Below are 22,862 nucleotides of genomic sequence, written 5' to 3' on the forward strand. Positions count from 1 at the left end.
AATGAAACAGGTTTAACAATAAATCAATCATCATCCCAATTCTCCGTCCAGTTATCTCCATTTATCAGTGTTTGGAAAAAAGAACGAAATATTTCTAATTTCAAATTTATTACAAAACATATAAAGTACATCTTTTACTGAATACATTCAGTATAGCTTTACAGAGCAGTTCAACCCCCTTCTTTTACTGTTTATTACTTGATGTTAAATATAAAAAAAATAACTCAGGGATAAAAATTAATTTTAATTATCTCTTGAGGTAGCATACTCCATGAATGATCACTCATCTGTTAAAAAATTAAATAAATACTTCACAGAAACATGTAAAATATAGCATATTTTTTCTATTAAAAAACTTTTATAACTGAAATTTTCACAGTGATATGAAAAGAAAAAAAACAACTTATTATTAATATTTAATGAGGTTTACCTAGTGACGTTTTATCATCATGGTGGTCCCCTTCACTGACGGCCCACTCTCTACTGTGGGATACCAGGGACTTATCCAGTCTGCCGGGGGCCAGAGGCCGTTAAGGAAGGCCCAGTGGCAGTAGTTGAACCACCAGCCACCTCTAGTGTTACTGGAAGCAGCACAGTTACCACCCCTCCACAAGTCGTTATCTCTGTCTGGAGTGGAGAAGGACATCCCGGACAGATCACCATAAGAAGAACCAGTGTCTAACATACTGTCCCCTGTAATATTAAACAAAAGGAATCACAGAGACAATGGATTTATATATCTTCAATTGTTCATAATTGTTAAATTGTTAATAATAATACTTAGGTACTTCTAAGATAGATAGCTTAAGGTGATGGAAAGAGAGATAATATCTATTTAGTTCAGTCCTAGAATCCCCACTGTGTATCATACTTGCACCTGCAGAATTACAGAAAATATATAGTACAGATAATAATTATGAATTTCTAATTTAAATCAGATAACAAAATACAAGTCAATAAAACACTGCGAAATTCACACTGCATCCTTTGTAGTGTAACAAAAAATCACAGGAGTGTTACACCTTTAAAGCTGGTATTTTTTTTTTTTGTTTGTATGTTTGGAGGTCACTGGAAATATCAGAAAACATGAATTAATTATATATTCATACATGTCAGAGACCGTGCTTCTCAAAATGTATGAAATGCAATACGTATAACTCATTCATTATAAGAACGATATCAGATATGGTGTATCTGTAAATGTTTTCAAATATTAGGTTTTCATTCAATAAAGCATATGTACATGTAAATGTGAAACGCATTGAGGTGTTCTGATTGTAGATTATTAATTTTTTTTTTTCAAAAAATCTCCGATCATTTCTATCATTAAATTTTTGTAAAGGTTTCGACATTTAAGATTATTTACGCTCTGTAAACTTCCTATTTCGTAGTAGTTAAAATGTGAACTATTGAATATCAGACTAAATTTTAACAGAGAAAAGATATACTAAATGAGAAACACGTTGCGGTGTTGTTTTTTTTCTTCATTTGAATATGCTTCCGAACAAATAATTTTCTTTTAACAATATTTTTTTGTGAAAATGTTGACATAATAGATCATTTTAACTCTGTAAACTTGTTTCTCCGTAGTAGATAAAATGTGAATTATTAAAATTTATCAGGAAACCCAAGCTGAATAGCAATGATTGAGTGAATGTAATTACTGGATTTGTTTGATTAATATAGTTACATGATTTTCCTTGTACATAAAATAAATAATTTGAAATTCTAGCTTCTTGGAAAAATCCAATTCAATGTCTGCTGAATTCGTGAATTGTACCTGCAAATGATATTCTGAAATATTAAAATGTTTAAGTATGGAATCAAAAACGTATACAGAATAAAAAAAAGTATCTTTCTTTTTTTTAACAACTTAATAATATTTCAATACAGATTAGTATTATAATGATAATATGAGTAATTTGGACCTAATTTTAGGAGCTTAACGTTGGTACACTTACCTAAAGTCCCCGTGTCAGGTCCTGCAAGAAAGAGTTGATATTTTCCAGCTTCGTCGGAGACGGAGAATCCGTCGTACATTTCATACAGCGTTGTACCATTCTGGAGAGTGATGGACACATACAGGGATGAGGTTTTTTCTTTTGTTAATTGATGGATTACGTCATTTCCTGTATTAAGATATATTTGAAATCATCTGAAAAGTTCATCGAATACAATTAATGTTTAAAAAATCTATATGAATCTACCGTAATGAAAAATCAAATTATTTCCCATAGCTGTAGACAATAATTCTAAATTTGGTCTCTTAAGAATATGTCGCTAAATGATATTCTTCTTTTGTATATTTTAGATATCAATTAAACATGATGTCTGAATATCGTAGAATACACATTACCTAGTCGTAAATTTAGATCTTTATTACGCTTTAATTTTTTTTTTTACCTGCAATAAGAATATTTTTATCTTCAAACTTTGAAGGAATAAAAAGTTTTTTATTTGAAATCAATTTACACTTACCAATCCAGACATCTTGTTCTGGTGAACCAAAACCATTTTTATAATCCGCCCAGAACCTGTCAAAGATCACGGATCCATCAATGCGTTTCTGAATGGTCTTTGAAAATTAAAATTCATTACAATTCAATTTATTGCTTCAAACATTAATAGGATCCATATGTTATGATATAAACTACACGGATCCGTCTACGCGTTTCTGAATGGCCTTTGCAAATTAAAATTCATTACAATTCAATTTATTGCTTCAAACATTAATAGGATCCATATGTTATGATATAAACTACACGGATCCGTCTACGCGTTTCTGAATGGCCTTTGAAAATTAAAATTCAGTACAATTCAATTTATTGCTTCAAACATTAATAGGATCCATATGTTATGATATAAACTACACGGATCCGTCTACGCGTTTCTGAATGGCCTTTGCAAATTAAAATTCATTACAATTCAATTTATTGCTTCAAACATTAATAGGATCCATATGTTATGATATAAACTACACGGATCCGTCTACGCGTTTCTGAATGGCCTTTGAAAATTAAAATTCATTACAATTCAATTTATTGCTTCAAACATTAATAGGATCCATATGTTATGATATAAACTACACGGATCCGTCTACGCGTTTCTGAATGGCCTTTGCAAATTAAAATTCATTACAATTCAATTTATTGCTTCAAACATTAATAGGATCCATATGTTATGATATAAACTACACGGATCCGTCTACGCGTTTCTGAATGGCCTTTGAAAATTAAAATTCATTACAATTCAATTTATTGCTTCAAACATTAATAGGATCCATATGTTATGATATAAACTACAATACAATCCTTCAATCCTTAAAACCACCAAACAATGTGTATTATATTAAGTACTTTTAATTCTAATTTAAACAACCTACCGTCCACCCCCCGCCCATTGTGGTCATATCGCAGAAAACACGGACCGGTACTGTTAGTGTACGGTAGGGGTATATATCATACACCCCTGTGATGGTTTGTCCTTTTTCTCGAAGATCCTTGCAATCTTTGGGCGTGCTAGTAAAAACTTAAAACAAAAATACCAGAATCATACAATGTATAGGTACAAAAAGTAAGAGAATCTATAATGCCTGCATGGTATATATATGTTAATTGTTGATGCTAAAATGTTAATTTCGTGTATAATGCGTATAATGCGTATTATGTTAAACTGTTCCATGTTATTAAAAATCATTCTTGTTTTTTGATAAATAAAGATCTTCGATTGATGACATGACTAAAAGTATTTAAATCATTTTCAATACTCTGTTTGACTGAAAGAAATGTGGAAGAGAAATTGATTGTAGATAAGATGACAACCAATTTTGACACAGAAATAGATGTTGAAAATTGAAGTAAATTCATGATATCGTTTTGATGTATGGTATAATGTCTGATCGATCGACAGGGAATGTTTAATCCTCCGTGGTACAGGCTTCACATCTTAGCTTTCAGAACAGCTGTTTTTAACATAGAAATCTTGAGATACTACTTAAAATGAGTTTTTTTTTCGTTTATTTAGTTATAAAAAGCCAAACTTTTCCAATGGTTTGGACTGATCATTGTTACAAATCTTATGTTTTCCATTACATGCTAAGGAATATAAAAAAGAGAAAATTGGAAATAGAGAAAATCACTAAGTATAATTCAATCAATCTCAAATTAAAAAATAATTCAAAATAAAAAAAAAAGATATATAAAGGAAAGAAATCAGCAAAGAGATGAGAATGTCATTAGAATAAATTATTTTGAAAATACAATTGTTTAAACTAGGTAAAACGAAGTGTAAAAGAAAAAAAAATCGTGTCTTTTCAAGAGGGATCTAAAAACAACAAAGAAGCAAACAGAAAGATTTTAAAAAATTAAAAATATACATACCGTCAACTGAGTAGTATCTCCAACCGGCCTCATCAGACAGCTCAGACGTAAGACTTTTCTTGTGGGTGCGGCATTTCTTCATTTGATAGCTGAAACCAAAGAAGCCGCACTCACTTTGACACAACGCAGCGCACTCGGTCAACGAATGAACATTGTATTCCCCTAAAAGTTCATAATTTGATTTCTTATCATTAAATTCCATTTTCGCGGTATATTTCTGAGAAAAAATTGTAGCTTTAGATAAAGCTAAGAAGCCTACAATTAAAGTGATAACCGCCTGACTGCCCATTTTTTCTTTCTTAAGAGAAAAGACTGCTGTGTTCTTGTGAATCTGTGATATTCTGCCGAATGGTCCTTCTACAGCCAAATATATATGTCGTACCTTAATCAATGCCTGAAAAGCGATTGGCTAACTGTTACGTACTCTATATTTTACAGTTGTTTATGTATCGATTTTATTGAATTTAATATGAATTTTCATAAGTGTATATTTTGAAATTGCATTTTAACGAGGCCGAGTCTAATTATTTCCGCCCTAGGGATTTTGATAATTTTTTGATAATTAATTTTTACTGTTATATTTATTGTTTTAGGATTAAAATATCAAATGTTTACCACCCCGTTTTCTTAGTGGGCCATCTTAAATGTTGTCAAACTTTACTATTGGACACTATGGGAATTTGTTGGAAAATAATTTTTTTCAATATTTTTGTACTTCTGCCCTAGGGATTTCTTTTTCATTCAAGTAAATGAAAGTAAATGTAAAAAGTCACCAAATTGTGAAATTTCAAAAAAGTTCACCATCTCGATGGTTCTAGGTCGAAGAAAAATACCTCTAAAATTGCCATATTACGGTAAAAAAACATATCTATGGTGACGTTGTTAGAGCCATTTCAACGTTCTTTTTCCAATAATTGTCGTAAAGACACATTTTCATATCAGTAGGAGTTACAAATAATGTTAATTCTGTATTAAAATTAAAATAATTAATGACTGCTTGAAATTAAAAAGCTGATGTGCACTCGCAAAGTGATGCGCACTCGAATTAGACTCGGCCTCGTTAAAATATACAATAAACGTGTGCTGTATATTTTACTAAGCTAATGCCTCTTATGTTGTGATTTTTTTTTTTCATTTGTTATCTTTGAAATGAGGATTTATAATACTGGTATATATTTTCTTGAATGAAATTAAAAAAAATCAGCTCTTTCGAAAGAAAATCTCAAAGAAATAATTATCTGATGACATTACTATGATTCTCAGAAATTATAAAAAAAAAAAATATACTGATTAATTCAAACTTTTTACATTAGCCTCCAAATGTTCATATAACACAATGCATCATCATTGCTTTATTAACTTTTCAATCAATTTCAAAGGACCACAAGGAAAAGATATAAGAGGAACTTTGACAGCACCGAGCACATCATATAAACTGAAACTGAATCTGTTTTTTTTAATCAAACGCCTATTTTACATCAATATATTCAATGGCGTTGTAGAAGGTCTGTATAAAAATATATTAACATATAATATATACAAATATACATGGATACATGGAACGTAATGTAATTAAAATAAAGCATAAAAGTCCCTAAAGGTGTAGCTTTTTAAATGTTTTTTTTTTTTTTTAAATTCATGAATTGATTTTGATTTTTTATGTACAAAAGCAGTAAAAAGCAGGAATTAGGACGTATACAGGACCTAGAACATCTCGGAAGAATGTAGACAAAACCGAGCAAATCATAGAAGCTCGTAGACAGCACTGAGCACATCTTGGAAGAATGTAGACAGAATCGAGCACGTCATAGAAGCTCGTAGACAGCACAGAACACATTTTGGAAGAATGTAGACAGCACCGAGCACATCTTGGAAGAATGTAGACAGAATCGAGCACATCATAGAAGCTCGTAGACAGCACCAAGCACATCTTGGAAGAATGTAGACAGAACCGAGCACATTATAGAAGCTCGTAGAAAGCACCGAGCACATCTTGAATCTTATCTTAACATTTCGACTTTAGGGACAGATGACACGAAAAAACTTTTGTCAAAAACTACTAAAATAACAACTAGAGTCTTCTTTAAATGAATACAATATGTAGTGTTTACATTTCTATTCAAAGTTGCACAAAAAATGGTATTTGAATTGAAAAATATTAGTATAGAATAATAAGGATGGTTTCAGAAGGGTAGAATTTGTACGTCACAGGTTAACATTTTCTTTATATTCTAGAAATTTATTATTATTGAGTTTCTGATTGACAATATCTATGTGGTTTTTGGAGACCAGGTATTCCAACAATCTATTGGAATTCCCATGGGTACAAATTGCGCCCCGTTATTAGCAGACTTATTTTTAATTTCATATGAAGCAGAATTTATGCAAAATCTTTTGCGTGAAAAGAAGAAAACACTTGCTGTGGCCTTCAACTCGACATTTAGATATATCGACGACGTATTGTCAATTAATAATGATAATTTCCATTCCTACGTCGACACGATTTATCCTGGTGAGCTTGAGATAAAAGATACCACAGAGTCCGACACTTCTGCTTCATACTTGGATATTTTACTTGAAAAAGACACTAATGGTAATCTAACAACCAAGCTATATGATAAACGTGATGACTTTAACTTTTCTATCGTCAACTTCCCTTACTTATGCAGCAATATACCTTCATCACCTGCATACTGAGTATTTATATCTCAGTTGATTCGATACGCAAGAGCATGCTCTACGTATGAATGACAACACATTACTTATTTAGTTTTTTGTTTCTTGTAAACTTCAGCAATGTTTCGATAAGACTTTTTTTTCTAACAATTTCCTGATTCTTTCTTTGATAATTCCTGTTTTCTTTTGTCCACCCCTCAGTTAGAAAATTAATCTTTCTTTGTAATGTTTCTTTGTTTTTCTATGCTAAGATAATCTACAGCCTTAAAGAACTAACTTCACTTTTGGATAATTCTAACGTCTGCCGTTGAGAGGAGATACTGTAAACCAAGTATTAAACGCGTGCGATAAATATCCGCGAGTTCCGCGAGTAACCTCTGCTCGCGGATATTGATCGTCGCGAACCAGTTGTTCATTTTCCCATGTTATGATTAGAGTTATTTGCCCTTATTTGTGTACCGATCCCGACGGTTCAATAAGTGATCACGGAAGAATTTTAGTGTTCTAGAAAGAGTTGAAGTTTTATTACAAACATTCAGAAAAATATATATAAACGAATGGAAAATCTAAAAATATTTGTCTAAAACAATTAAAATGTCAATAAATATTTCAGCTTGTGTTATCATTGTTCATTTATTGTCACAGACGAGTTAGAGATAGCCTGGTTAATTACGACTAATTATGGCCCAGTCCTGCTCCGTCCCAACCATTTATAATAATTGCCCTTTGGCTATGTAGATCTTGTAAAGCATCAATTACCCAATAAACACGAGGTACTTCTACACTTGAGAGTCTTAAACCAACTTAAATCTTTATTATTTGTTTACCGATTTTCATTCGAGAGCCGTGAATAATGCGTAAGAAGTATACTCATGGAAACATTTTACCTACTTTGGTTGCGGATATAAGATTTTTTAAAATAGACGCAATCCACAGAATGTCTTAAATAATACATAAGCAGTACTCACGGTAGCATTTTACCTAGTTTATGAGCGGATATGAAATTTTGATGCAAAAAATAAAATACTTGTGGAAATTAAAAAAAAAATATGACCACTTGTTCGCGGAAATAAATCGTCGCGGATTAGTTCTCCAGCGGCCAGTCACGAATAAAAAAATGACGCGTATAATAATTTGTTTACAGTAATCGTTTCTGTAAATGCCATGTTTCAATTCTGTTCGCAGAACTAACACAGTCCACAGCTACCTAGACATCCTTGTCGAAGGCTAAACGGAGGAAGGTCTTTTGGTTCATAATTTGTCGGAAAACATGGATGCCAGGTTTCTCGTTCATCAAAGTCACAGAGTTTTACTACAGGTTAGCAGAGAACCCATCCTGACCTGTAATACTGACATAAAAAACAATAACAGAATGGAAAACATTATTCTTAAAAATCAGATGGAAAAATAACCAAAAAAGAGAGAACTGCAGCTTCTCAATCAGAGATTTTACACGGTATATATAGAAATGATTGAGGAATTCTTCCTATCCAATGATGTCATATGTGTACGAGGGTTGTCCGTAAAGTTCGTAGACAAGCTAAAAATTTAATAAAAGTTGTGTCATTGATATTTATTATTGGCATATTTCTAATCCTTTACTAAATATTAATTGAAAAATGTAAAAATTTTATTCAATTTCAAATATTTAATTACAATTATGGCTACATAATTAGACTTGGAATGGAGACCCGGAGCACCACAAAATTTTCATTAAGAAATTATCTATCACTTTATAAATTTCATTTGTATTTTATAAAATTCTGAGGAAATCTGGAAGAATTCTTCATTATGAGGTTGAAATAAGTTATCACGTCAAACCTGCAAAATTTGAACGTTCAAAGTTTCAAAATGGCTGAGCAATCAAAGTTGGAACATATTAAGACAGAGTTGGAATTGTTCAAAAAAGGGACGTTTTCGGAATAGGTGGAGCAGTAAGCAGTAATAAAATTCTGCGTAGACATCGAAAAAACACCTAAAGAGACAAACGCGTTCTGTTAACAGTCGGGAAAACATTAGAAAAAGAAGCCGTTTATTAGTATTAAAGTGGCATATAATATTTTCGGACGGAATGAACAGTTTACAGGATGACATGCTTGAAGGAAAACCATCATTCCGAAATTGAAGTGCTGTAAAAAATGAATTCGTAACGTAATCATGCCGTATTTTCTGTAAATAAATCGTCTTTACACGGAAAGAGGTTGGATGATTTCAGGATATAAGACAGGCATTGTTAAATAATATTTTACGTATGAAACCTGAAAATTATCTGCAAATTTTTATTACTGGTTAAAACGATATAAGAAATGTATTGAGTAAAACGGTGACTATTTTGTTACATGTGCTCGTAATTAGCTTTTGACGTCGGGTAACGTCAACAATTTTCGTTTTAGTGCGCCGGGTATGAGTGTGTGTCTTTTCTGTATCTTATAAAAATATAACTATTTGTGCTTTGATTTTGTTGACAACTTGCATATTTATAAAATGAAACATGAATTTAATGAAAATAATAGTTTAATACATTTTGTCAACGTTCATCAGTATTTATCAATGTTGTCCACGAACTTTACGGACAACCCTCGTATAAAGAGCTGCCTGGATTATTTATAAAAAATTAGAATACAAAATAGGATCAGAGCAAACACGGACCACCAAAACATAGGAGGTTGGATCAGATGCCATGGAGGAGTATCACGTTCCGAATTATAACACATGTTGTGTACTCCTTGTCATGATCGGGAAATAATGGGAAATCTGTCCTCAATTCACTTTAAATTATAGACTAAGAATACGTATAAAAACGAATCGGTATTTATCTCAAATATAATTGTATTTGCTGACAATAACATGTATAAACTATAGAACGTACGAAATGATGACTTGAAACCAGACTATTTAAATGTTTTTTGATCAACTTGTGATTCTATAATTTACATCGTTTGATTGATTGATTGATTGATTTATGATGTTTAACGTCCCTCTCGAGAATTTTTCACTCATATGGAGACGCCACCACTTGCCGGTGGAGGGCTACAAATTTTGTCCTATGCTCGGCACTCAGGGCCTTTGAGCAGTGAGGGATCTTTTTCGTGCCAGCACCTACTGCGACACGGGGCCTCGGTTTATACGGTCTCATCCGAAGGACCGGTCTCCACGTCCCACAGTGGAATTCCAACCCGCGACGTAAGGATTGACTCCTTACTTCGCGAGTCTAGAGCAGACGCTCTAACCACTGCGCCACGCGGGCGACTAACATCGTTTGAGAAATTGTTTGTACGTAGAGCATGCTCTTGCGTTTTGCATCAACTGATATATGACGTAATATCTCCGAAAATGACGTCATTCATACACATACTTACAATACTGGCCATAAAAATGACGAAACAAAAGACACAATTTCATCAAGTTAAAATTTAAAAACAACTTTTGCTCATTACTCTGGCGCAAGCTATCGACCGCAAACGCCAGTTGGTAGAATGATTACATAGACTACAATATATCATATGGAGTTCTTTTTCGCAGATATTCTTGTTCTGAAATGGTTTAAGCGATTGTCAAACATCACATGTTTTTATAAAATCTCGCTCAAAATATTAAATTAAACAATAATTGCATTCTAACTGTGAGAAAAAGGCAAAGTTGACAAAAAGAAAAATAGACAGCCGTGTTACATAAATTTAATGGCATGAATTCGTCAGGTATTTTTACCAGATTTGATGGATCGATGAAGGCTCAAGAGAAGTTAAGTACTGTTCCACGTAAGAATCAGGCAGATAGTACTAATAAGCCGGTACAGTGAAAATCTGCGAATTCATTAAATCTGATTTTAATGTATTCATTTGGGTCTAAAATGAATGATAAGTAATGATTTTGCTGTAATTCTTCATTCATCATCCAGCTGGGGATAAATTTGTAAAGGGGGGTGTTCTGTATACATTGTATGTAAATAGTGTATATTTCATGAAATAATTTCCTTAAAACCCAACAGTATTTGGAAAAAAACTAAATACATGAATACAATAATGATGGAAAGTAGAAATAAAATATACTTTAATATTTTTGTGCAAATGAATGATTGCAAAGTTAAAGGGTAATCAAATAGTGCAATTTGCTACAATTCTTTGTAAAAATTATCTCCCTTGGGCAGTTTTCATAGGTGGCGCTAGTAAAATAAAAATGGCAGCCTCCATGGCAGATCGCTTTGCAAAATTGTATTGGAGCAATGTGCATTATTTATTGCAAATCTCTGGGTGAACTGACATAAATTGCATAAAAGGACTTCACAAGAACAGAACTATGGATGCAAGCACTAGTAAACGAAGTGAAAATCTGATGAGAGATACGGTGACGGTGAGCTGTAGCAGCAACTTGTGTATAACATGTCTATGGAATTACTATACTCGTATTGATCAAGGTGATGACAATTTTTTCATACTGCCGATATCAGTATGAAGTAAGAACAATTTCAGAAGTTCAACGACAAGGCCCTTCAGCTGAAAGCAAAAGTAAGCCCACGGAGAGACCGTCCACACCGCTTAGGCACTTACTCAACTTGGAAGGTGAGAGCAATGTAGTTTTGAAAGAGGTTAGATTAATTTTTATACAAAATTGACTTTTAAAAAAAATTGTTTATTGATTACACTTTAAACAGTAATTTAAAAGTATATTTGGGGGGGGGGGCTGACCAGTTCATTTGGATTTGAAACATAAGCATAGTACATGTATACATTCGCCCTTGATGCCGTTTGCTCTTATTGTGGTTCGCCTTGAGTCTGCTCACTCTAAAAAATTTTTTTTAACACTTGCTCCATTTGCGCATATGTTAGTTGGATAATACTCATAATTTCCTTTGATTTTTTTGAATTTTGGTTTAAATTATAATCTATTTTCAGAATTTAAAAAAAAATATTTTTAGTAATCGATGTGATAAACATTATTTTGAATTTATGTTCAATAAGGTATATTTAATATTAAAAGATTCTTAAAACTATATGTATTGTCAACATGCTCAACGGTTTCATGGTTAACGTCACTCTCAATTTCCTTAATTATTTCAAAACATACATGCTAATATGAACCCTTAAAAACTAACAAAGAAGAAGTTCTCTTACAGTAATAACAAAATTAACAGCAATTTAACCAAATCAGTCTTTAAATAATATTAAAATCAGAAATAAAGTCAATAAGTACAGATGGGAGAAAAACTAGATTATCTTTTAAAAAACAAAAATGACTAGAAATCCGGGATAATGACAGGAGTAAATATTTACAATAGAGCGATCAGGATCTATGGCGAACAGGACATAAGGACGAACACGAACAAACCCTGCACAAACGGACTCGTGCGAACAGGTAGATGATGCGAACGGACATAAAGGGATGATACCTATGTTCTGTTATATACAATTGTTGTAAACTCTGGCCAGATTAAAGGTGTTTGAGGGTAATTTCTCAAGTATTTGATGATGCAGTCCATTAAGACATTATTGTGTTCACTTCAAATCTGTATTAAAAAAAAGTGACGTAGCATAATATATGATTTTATAGACATGTTAAAAGGAACATATTTTTTTTTTATTTAATGTCTTGAAAATTCCAGGCATATGCAAGCAATGTTATGCCAAGTGACTGAAACAGAAGAGTTTTATCTCACAGTCTTGAACTGGAAGATGACGAAACATTTCAATGGTAAGGATCAGTCTGTGTCGTATGTAGAGATATGCATGTATGCTTAAATTGATGTATTTAAAATTAAGCAACACATGTTTGCACTTTGCACTATTCATTTATGTGATTTATTAACTGCAGGAACTTACTGACTTAGTATTGATGGGGGGCTCCCCCTTTGTTTTTACTACATATAAATGAAATGTTTATTGAATGTCCAGCCCCCTCCCCCATCCCATACATAGTGACACACACACCCATGTTGTACAGTTGGAGAAATGTAGTACATGTATTTGAGTGGACAATTTGAGATTAGAAGAAGAATATTTCAACCACCCATCCCTTACCTTTTAACACTGACATACACACACAATTGACATTTAAAAGGATTTCTGAGTTTATTTTTTTTCTCCCCCCAAAAAAAAAAGCAGAACATATCAAAAAATAAAAAAAAAAAAAAAAAATGGTGCAATGTCAGTGAACTGTGTTTGTCATTTATGGCATCGATTGCCTACATCAAAGATGCTAAAATAATATTCTCTGTTTTGTATGATATTTTACACAAACAGTACAACTACATGTGGCATTTGTACATTAAGAAGCCATTCAACTGCATCAACATTGACCTTGACTTCACAATCACATTCCTTAGATTTGTGATTTGTGTTTAGCCCAGTTTCACAGAAAATATTCATGATATTTTTATGAAAGTTTATTTGCAGATTCATAATTTCATATTGTTGAGAGCATAAATATTTTTTATCATGTTTTTTGCCATGACTTTGAGTCTTTGACTTGGTCATGCAAGTCCATTTACATGTTTGTTTGAATGTATATTTGTTGTGACCCAATAAATTGTACACGTTTCATAATTTCTATTTAAAATAAAATTTCATTATTCTTATATAACTTATTCAAATGTAATAAAGCAAATGCAAGATAAATATTAGTCCCATAATAAATGAATACTCAATACCGACTCCTAAACTTCAATTTTGATAAACCTTTTATACAATAAATATCAATTGTTTGGTGATAATTGATAACCTTATTATTTCAGAAATCTCTGGAAATGGCATCATCAAATAAACAAAGACTGGAGTTCAGAAGACCAGTTCAACACTTCGGATAAAATTTATCAGGCAGTGACTTTCATCTTCGACTTCCATGCGTTTATAAGCACTAAAGATTACAGTTTTATGTCTCGGAATAAGACTATTAGAGACTACTAAACAAATGGTAGTTGTTGATTTCAAAAGAAAAACTGTGTTGAATTCTGATATTCTGTTTTACATATTTCCCAGTAGTGAGGTTTTAATGAAAAGATTTATTTTTCATGAATTCAACTTTGTTGAAATTTTTTGAAAGTCATTTGAATATATGATCAACCTGAAGGGCAAACATGTGTGATGTGTGAAAAATGTTGCTCAGATCATGAATATATTTACATGTACTAGTTATGATTGAAATGTATTACATGTACAAAAAGGACAACATAAAATATATATCAGTGTGTAAATAAAAATCATGTTGTATATTATACAATTTAGGAAAATTTTCTTAGTCACTTTAATGATTTTTCTAATTGAAGAATACAATATTCTCTGACCTCAAAAACAGCCTCAGATATTTGATATTTTCAGGTTTTAACACTTTTGGATTATCTCCCCTTTTCAGTTAAATTAGAGCATCTTAGTGGGCAGACATAAAAATTATTACATTGATTTACTGGAAAAAAGCATAGAATTGTGTTGTATTTGAACTTGAAAATTTGAAACAATTGTTTTGAACTGTAAAATTCATTTTACATGCAGGCATCTATGGCGTATACTGGACGTTGACATAGAAAAGTAAAATCGCTCATTTTTGTTAAAAATCATCCCCCCAATACATGCAATAATTTACACAAAAATGTTTTAATTTCATATACCATAGAGTATGATGTCTTTTGAAAAAATGCAGCTTTTTCTGTTGGCTGTTTGATTTTTATATTTTTGAAAAAGTGAAAATCCTCTAAAATCTATATTTTTGTTTTTTGCATATTTGGATTATCTCCCCTTTGCCAGTATAAAATTAGAGAGATTTTACAGGGCATGAGTATGACAATATTTATTTTTGAAAAAAGGTACCTGTGTTGTTGTATTTTTAGTTAAAATAAAAAGAAAATTTTTTAGATTTGTATTCATTGCAGTTGTATATCCTGTATTTCTATGGCATATGGACTTCGACAAAAATAGTAGTAAAAATTTTTCTTTTTTGTTCGAAACTCATCCATAATTTTCAGATGTTCATGATTATTTGAGCAAAAATGTTTTTATATTTTTATAAGCTTCAAGGTATGATGTCTGTTGAAATAGTACAGTCTTTTAAGTTGAGTGTTTTTTTTTATATTTTGATGGCTGAAAATCTCCTAAAATTGATATTTTCATGATTTTGCATATTTTGGATTATCTCCCCTTTTCAGTTCAAAATTAGAAAGTTTCACTGTTCATGGAAATGCTTTGTTAAATTGCAAAAAGGCACTTGTGTTGTTGTATTTTGAGTTGAAAATAATAAGAAATTGTTTAGAAATGTAATATTAATTTCAGATATATATATCTATGGCATATACTGGACTTTGACAAAAATAGTGAAATTTCTCTTTTTTGTATGAAAATCATCTATAATTTCGGATATTTAATATAATTTGCACAAAAATGTTTTTATACTTTTGTAAGCCACAGGGTATGGTGTATTTGGAAAAAAACATAATCTTTTGATTTGGCTGTTGGGTTTTTATATTTTTTAATAGCCTAAAATCACCTTAAAATCAATATTTTCATGTTTTTGCATTTAAGCATTATCTCCCCTTTTCTGTCTAAAATTAGAACACCTTACTGGACATAATTACATTATAATTATTTATGACAAGTTACTAGTTGAGCTGTATTTTAATGAGAAATAAACGTAATTGTGATACCTTTTCCTATCTTGTTTTAATTCAAACTTGAAAATTGGCAATTTTGCATATTTTTTAAGGGAATTTCAGTCATGATAGGCCGAAAAGAGTATTTCTGTTGCCATGGAAACCAGACGCTGATTTGATAAAAAATAAATTTATTTTAGGAAGTCACTAAGTATACTCTACCAGCATGCAAAGTTTAAAAAAAATCTGAGACACCTCATGTGCCGCCCCTTGCCTGATTCTTACGTGGAATAGTACTTAAGTCTAGTGTGTCCCATTTTTTCTCGTAAAATTTAAATGGCAGGGGCGCAGTTGTAACCCCACCTTACCTCCACATATTCACAGAATATAATTCCTGGAAATTAAATAAGAATATACATGTCTGTGTAACATAAACCTTTTTGGGAGTCAAAAGTCTAAAGCAGTAGTGATTTTTGGGGCGCCAAAGTTGAATTAATAAGAAAAAAATACGCACTGAAACAAGTCAGGGCAAGACTTTTGTACATTTTATTTGTAAACGGTAAGAGTACTGTTACTCAAACTATATTTGTTGAAAAGTGCATTAATATACTTCAGTTTTATACAGAACATGTTTTATTTCATACAATGGAACACTATATAAAAGACCGAAAATACAAGTCGTATCATGTAACTTAAAATCTTAAATGAATGTCGATAGCATAACCAGACATAAACCGTGTCAGTAATCAAACCAAACAATGAAATATAGAATTGTTGATAAAGAGTACCATAGTCCTACTCTACTTCTTTGCAAATGAAAATTTTCTTTGAAGTATTTTTTTTTTCAAATAAGCCATTGGCAGCACTTTTAAAATCGTCTCATGTCTCATGTGGATAAGAACGCGATTTTTTGTATGCTAAACATTCCATATTCTGACGTTATTTCGGAGATATTACGTCATAAAAATTATAAAGTGACGTCACAGTATGTGTATATTTTTCTGATCTTACCAATGATATCAAACTCAATAATTTCCGTAAAACGATTATTTTTTTATTAAACAGTTCTCAGGACTTTTGAAATGCCCCTCGTATAAAGTGATGACGAACAGTATACAAGCATTCAGTTTCAGCAAACTATACAATTAAGGAGCTAAGCAAGCACGAACCTTTAAAAAATCAAAGATGTGATCAGGTGTCAACAGGTGCCGTGGATGAGTGAAAAAAAAAACGGAAAAAAGCTGTCGTTAATTTAATGTGCAAAGCATGCCTCCACAATTACTTTGAAGAACAACAGTCAGTATATCACCTAGCAGGTAATAATAAATTATATTTGCTAACAAGAGCATATTGTATCAAACACAATTCAATAATGTACCCTGCAAACAAGGACAAATTTATCACCTGCTTTGTCAGTTTGGACCAGTACATACAGATCGTGTAATCTATATAATTGTTTTTCCCTTCTGCCTTATCTAACGCAGAAGGGAAATGTCTTTCTTTTACAGATCTAAACCTCTAAAAGTTTACTCATGAGGTGATGTGTTATGAGTTATCATTAATATGAGATAATATTAGGCCATTTAACGTAATTCAAATGCAGGAATCTAAGAAATATCAATGTTTAGAATTATGTGTAAAATTAAGTGTTGGGTTTGAAAAAGACTTCTTTAACATGTTTAAGTCACTCGTATTTCAATAATTATTTATTACCACCCACAAAAGGATCTAATACATCTTATTAAGCAAATCAATCAAACCTCCTCAAGTGTATTAAGTTTTCGTAGATATTAGATTTGAATAAGACCACATAGCAACAAATAAATGACATTGATATAAGATAAGTATTCGCAAATTAAGCAAATAGATGGCTATTTAATTTTTTCCCGTGACGTCATAATCAATTTTCTAACGCTCTGCATAGACCAATTAACCTATATGGGAGACCTTAACCAAGCTGCGAATACATAATATCATTTACATCGTTTCTGGAAGAACCTTGATATAATAATTTCTTTTTAATTGTCAAAACCTCATGGTATTTTACCTTTGAAAGACATCGTTTTAGAATAAGTTTACCTGAATAGAATAAATAATTTTTATATGACTCATGTGAAAGAAACTTAATATTGTAGATTTTACCTTGAAATTGATACTGTTTTAGAACTATTTTACTAATTTGTTGATAGAAAAGAATGTTTCCACTTAAGCCTCGTACATTGGCCCCTTTTTTGGACCCATCTAACTTCATCTTATTAGCTAAAATCTTAATTATATTACATCTAACCAATAATTTGCTATTTTTGTGGTATGCTACCTCCAAAAATTTACACTGAAAACAGCGCTTTGGTTTATTTAAGACATATAAAAAAGCCCTCTTAAAGGATGTTAATTCCGGAATGTTGTGCCTGTCCGAGTTGTTTTGTGTCTCATTTGGAGTAGGCGGGGTATTTCATCGATCGAATGAAAACATGCAATAGGGCTCCAGTTATAATAGTTTCAATTCACTCAAGTACATAAACATGAACTGTATTACATAAACTGGAACTCTTTACATAAACCGAAATTCTATTAGTTTAACAGAAACTCTAGTAAATTAACAGAAACTATTTTACGTTAACAGAAACTCTATTACATTAATAGGAACTCTGTTACATAAAGAGGAACTATATAACATTTAGAGGAACTGTATTGCATTTACAAGACTCCATTACATTAACATGGACAGTTACTCTTGTACATTAACAGGAACTTTATTATATAAACACGAATTCTATTACATTGACAGGACCTCTCTTACATTAACAAGAACTCTATCACATTTACAAAAACATTATCAAATTAACAGGAACTTTAAAACATTAACAGGAACTCTATTAAATAAAGAAGAACTCTATTACATTAACAGAAACTCCATTTCATTGACACAATCTATATTACATTAACAGATATTCTTTTACATTAGCAGGAACTTTATTACATTATCAGGAACTCTATTATATTAATAGGAATTCTATTGCATTCATTGGAACTCTACTACATCAAAAGGAGCTCTGTAAGATTGCTCAGACGGAAGAGAACATTGAGACTAAGAAAAAAAACTGTATATATTTAGGTTCACTAACCATCTGATAGGAGAGATAAGTGTTTGTTTGTTTGTCTGTTTAAAGTACGTGAATTGACCATTTTTGTCAGTTTGTGAATATCTTAATAAAGAATTAGATTTTAATGGGAAAGTTAAGAAAAAAGTTTAAAAAGATATAAAGATAGATCATACACAGGCAACTTAGCCACATATGATTCTCATATGAATATCATATGATTCTCATACGATTGGTTTCATATGAGAATCATAGAAAAAGGGCATCATTTGTGAATCATATGAAGCAAATCATATGATTTACATATGATCCACATATGTGAATCATATGAAAAATAACTACATATGATTTTCATATGAATGATTTTAGTATGTTTCAAGCCATTCACATATGAGAATCATATGAAAAGGGCATCATATGTAAATCATATGAAACACTTATGTGTGTTTCAAGCCATTTACATATGAGAATCATATGAAAAGGGCATCATATGTAAATCATATGAAACACTTATGTGAATTCTCTTTCGATATTTTTCACATTCTTTTACACATTTAAAAATCAGATATTTCTGCTTTAGATGAAAATTCATTACATTACAATGATCTATCTTCGTTGAAACATATTTTAAAATATCTAATAATGCTTACACAACTTTTTTGATAAAATTATTTTCATCAATAGAAATAACATATTTTTTTACAGTGTACATTCTAAACAAGAGAATATACAAACAAGGCAGTAGCATTTGTCGATACATGTATTTAACATATTCTAAAATGAGTACAAATTATAAGATTTTCAATGATTAAATAGTTAAATATGTATACTTACATGTACAGATGAATAACATGATTAGGTCATGTACTTGTATAAAAAAAAAACATATGACATGAAAGTGTCCACAGCAAAATTGAAACATCAGCAATAACATTTGTCATGTATTCTCTATTATAAATTTATGAAAAATCAAGTTATTTGATATTCCAGCATACATATAAGAATGGGAAATCTTTACAGGTCAAATTCAGACAAAATTGTGTACATCCTCCCCATTTCATAATCATTCCATATATTTCCTTGTTCCTTTTCCTTCTGTATCTCCATTATTTTCAGTTGTCCTCCCTCTGATCAGACCATTTTGAAAATCTCTTTGAACTGTACCAAAAATGCAAATCCTCCAGTTCTCCCCTTCCTAAACAATTTCTTTGTGGCACAGACTGGTCTCTGCAAAAATTTCAAAAATAAAAGTAAAATGATTCTAAAATTACAAAATAAATTCTACAAGTTATATTAAAGTAACTTATCAGTAGCAAACAAATGTATTCCCAATTCTCTACAAGTTATATTAAAGTAACTTATCATCAGTAAACAAATGTATTCCCAATTCACCGACACAGATTTGATACGAGATAAAACCAATGTTATATATGTTATACAAGGTGTTTTGTGGAATCCTATTATGTAATTTGCAAGACAATTACACTGTTAGAAGATATACTTCAGAATAAAGAGGTAGAGCCACTTCGGGCTTTATTTGGCCCTGAGAATTTCTGAAAATTCAAAACCGCTCAGTTTAGGTTGCAAATGCAGTATCTATCACTTGGACTGTTGGTGACCACGTATCTATTAATTGTGACGTAATTTTCACATCTAGTCAATGCATTGTGACGTCATTAAATGCGTCATTTTCCTAATATCCTGTAAATTCCTTTGAAAATGACCTAAAAATGAAGCGTTTTTTTCAATATTTCATATACAGCACAACCTCTGATCCAAAATATGCCAATACATAATGAAAGGCCTATTTCTGAAGAGCAAAAAACATGTTTTAGTTTTTGGATCGTGGGCTGTGCTCATATTTTAATTCTTTGCTGAAGGTAGTCAAATAAGCATATTTTCTGCAAATTTCAAGAACATTGCAATTTCTCAAAGCCTGTTTTCAAATATTTGGATTCTCAAAATGAAATTTCTTTATAGAACATGAAAGCACCAAGTGTCTACTTTATTTTGATATATGAAAATGGAAAGAAGGTGATAGTTAATTAATTGATATAAGTACAGGGCCATTTCAGGCAAAAGATGGCTCTTGCTCTTATAAAAAGCATTTTTTTTATTTTGACAATATTGAATTGAATTTTGCAAGACAATTACTTTTTTGGAAGATATGCGTCATATCAAAATCATTAAAAAAGCATTTTTTTATTTGACAATTGAATATGGAATGTTCAAATAGTATATATTAATTCAAATTGCCAAAAATTAAGAAGATTCTGACACAAATAGGCAGAAAAACAGACTTTGTGATTCAAGGATATCCCACACTTTGTTGGGAAGAATAAAACAAAGTCTATTAAACAGTGTGTAGTTACCTTAACTTTGAAGCAAGCCTTGGATCTTTGGATTTTTTCTTATGAAAGACTGGCTGTATATTGAACCTGTAAAACAAATTTTCACACAGTAGATATTTTCTAAGCATAACTAAAACTTAAACTACAAAAAGAGAGAGTACAAGTTTGTAGGTTCTCAATTGTCCTAAATATTCTACAAATTACCTGAAACTATGTTCTCTAGTGTTGGAAAAAAATATAAATGTCAATGAATACATAGATGTAAATATTCAATGGATTAGCTATCTGATGTACCTTCAACACATAGTCACATGCACATGTATTTGTACCTTGAAAGTTGCCACTATTATTATTAATTTTTTGCTGAAATTCAAAAATTCAATTTATCCCCTGAAGTAATTGTATAGTTTCATAGCTTTTAAAGCAAGAAAATTCTATTCATACTTTCCATATTTAAAAAAATGCATTTACAATTAAAATTGTTTCATAACGTAGAATAAAACTTTTATATTATTGAGTTGAATTTACTTTTGATGAAGCTGTGCAAACAATGTAGAATTATAAAGGAACAACAAGAAATTATCAAGACATATTTTGTCATAAAGAAGTCATTACAGATGTACACTTTCATTTTTTATTGCAATATTTTTACCTTTAATACTGTGATGGTGCAATCGTCTGTCAGATTCAGCTTTAGGATCAATCGCCATTCTTATCAGCTCTGGGCTTCGTGGACTTCATAAAAATGCAGCACTGTGACACTGAATTCAAGTTGTTGAATGCATCTATATGCCATAAAAAAAATAATTTGTCATTAAGTCGATGAAAGAGTCGACTTGATAACGATCTCAACATACAAAACGCCAACTGCTATACAGGGTTTCTACTTTCACTTTCAAATCAGTACATAACAAAAGTCAAAACAAAAAGAAATCAAAGTAATGCCTTTAGCCTAACACGTAAATTGTAATGTTTACATCCAATGAGAAACAAATTAATTTATCCAAAATATACTTACAGATTACTAACATTATGTAGGTTTGCGTAATGCATTAATTCAACAATTACAATTGATGAGATTAGCCTATTTCGATAGAAATAAGTTCATATGAACCTGTAACCGTAAGGAAAGGATATTTAAACAATATGAATTAAAGATCTTTATAAAAATTGTTAGGAGATAACTTACTTTTTCCAACACCCAACACTTCTGCTGCAGCAGTGAGGTCAGACATGACGTACACTTCCATCCGATAAAAGTCAAATCCGGTCCGGAAAAAAATACGGATTTTTTTTTATTTTATTCAAGTTATAAACCAAACACAAAAGATTTGAAATAAAAAGCAATTTAATTTATTCTTTATTAATTTTATCTGGGAAATACATTATTACAGAAAAAAAAAATTGTGAACGTTTTTTTTTAAGGGAAAGAGGGGCGGGGGGGGGGGTGTTAAACAGAGTAGAGCAGAGCTTTACAGAAGTAATTGCTAACAAATACTTTTGAATTAAATTACTATTGATAATATTAATAATATATTATTGAAATTGCAATTTTACTTGCATAAACCAAGGGCAAACTAGTGAACACAGTTTCATATGATTCTCATATGATCACTGTTTCATTTGATTTTCATATGATCACTGTCAAAATATTCATATGATTTTTACCTGAGTATATCAAGGGCAAATTAGTGAATATGGTTTCATATGATTCTAATATGATCAGTTTCATATGATTCTCATATGAAAACTGTCAAAATATACATATGATTCTCATATGCAG

General features: G+C 31.1%; 1 protein-coding gene and 1 long non-coding RNA gene across 2 annotated transcripts; both read right to left on the reverse strand.

Annotated features, from left to right (window-relative positions):
• Nucleotides 1–430: 430 nt before the first annotated feature.
• LOC134280997 (microfibril-associated glycoprotein 4-like) lies at nucleotides 431–4,581 on the reverse strand. Its single transcript, XM_062763451.1, has 5 exons — nucleotides 4,380–4,581; nucleotides 3,383–3,528; nucleotides 2,479–2,575; nucleotides 1,962–2,129; nucleotides 431–693 (listed from the first exon to the last, which is right to left on the reverse strand). The coding sequence occupies exons 1-5, from the start codon at nucleotides 4,579–4,581 to the stop codon at nucleotides 431–433; spliced, it is 876 nt and encodes a 291-aa protein (XP_062619435.1).
• Nucleotides 4,582–19,620: 15,039 nt separating this feature from the next.
• LOC134280996 (uncharacterized) lies at nucleotides 19,621–21,811 on the reverse strand. Its single transcript, XR_009995004.1, has 3 exons — nucleotides 21,732–21,811; nucleotides 21,101–21,166; nucleotides 19,621–19,955 (listed from the first exon to the last, which is right to left on the reverse strand). It is a non-coding gene; the product is annotated as an uncharacterized LOC134280996 (long non-coding RNA).
• Nucleotides 21,812–22,862: the final 1,051 nt, after the last annotated feature.

This window comes from Saccostrea cucullata, unplaced genomic scaffold (genome assembly GCF_032062105.1).
Source record: "Saccostrea cucullata isolate Sc308-1 unplaced genomic scaffold, CSIRO_AGI_Scuc_v1 ctg9865, whole genome shotgun sequence".
NCBI lineage: Eukaryota > Metazoa > Mollusca > Bivalvia > Ostreida > Ostreidae > Saccostrea > Saccostrea cuccullata.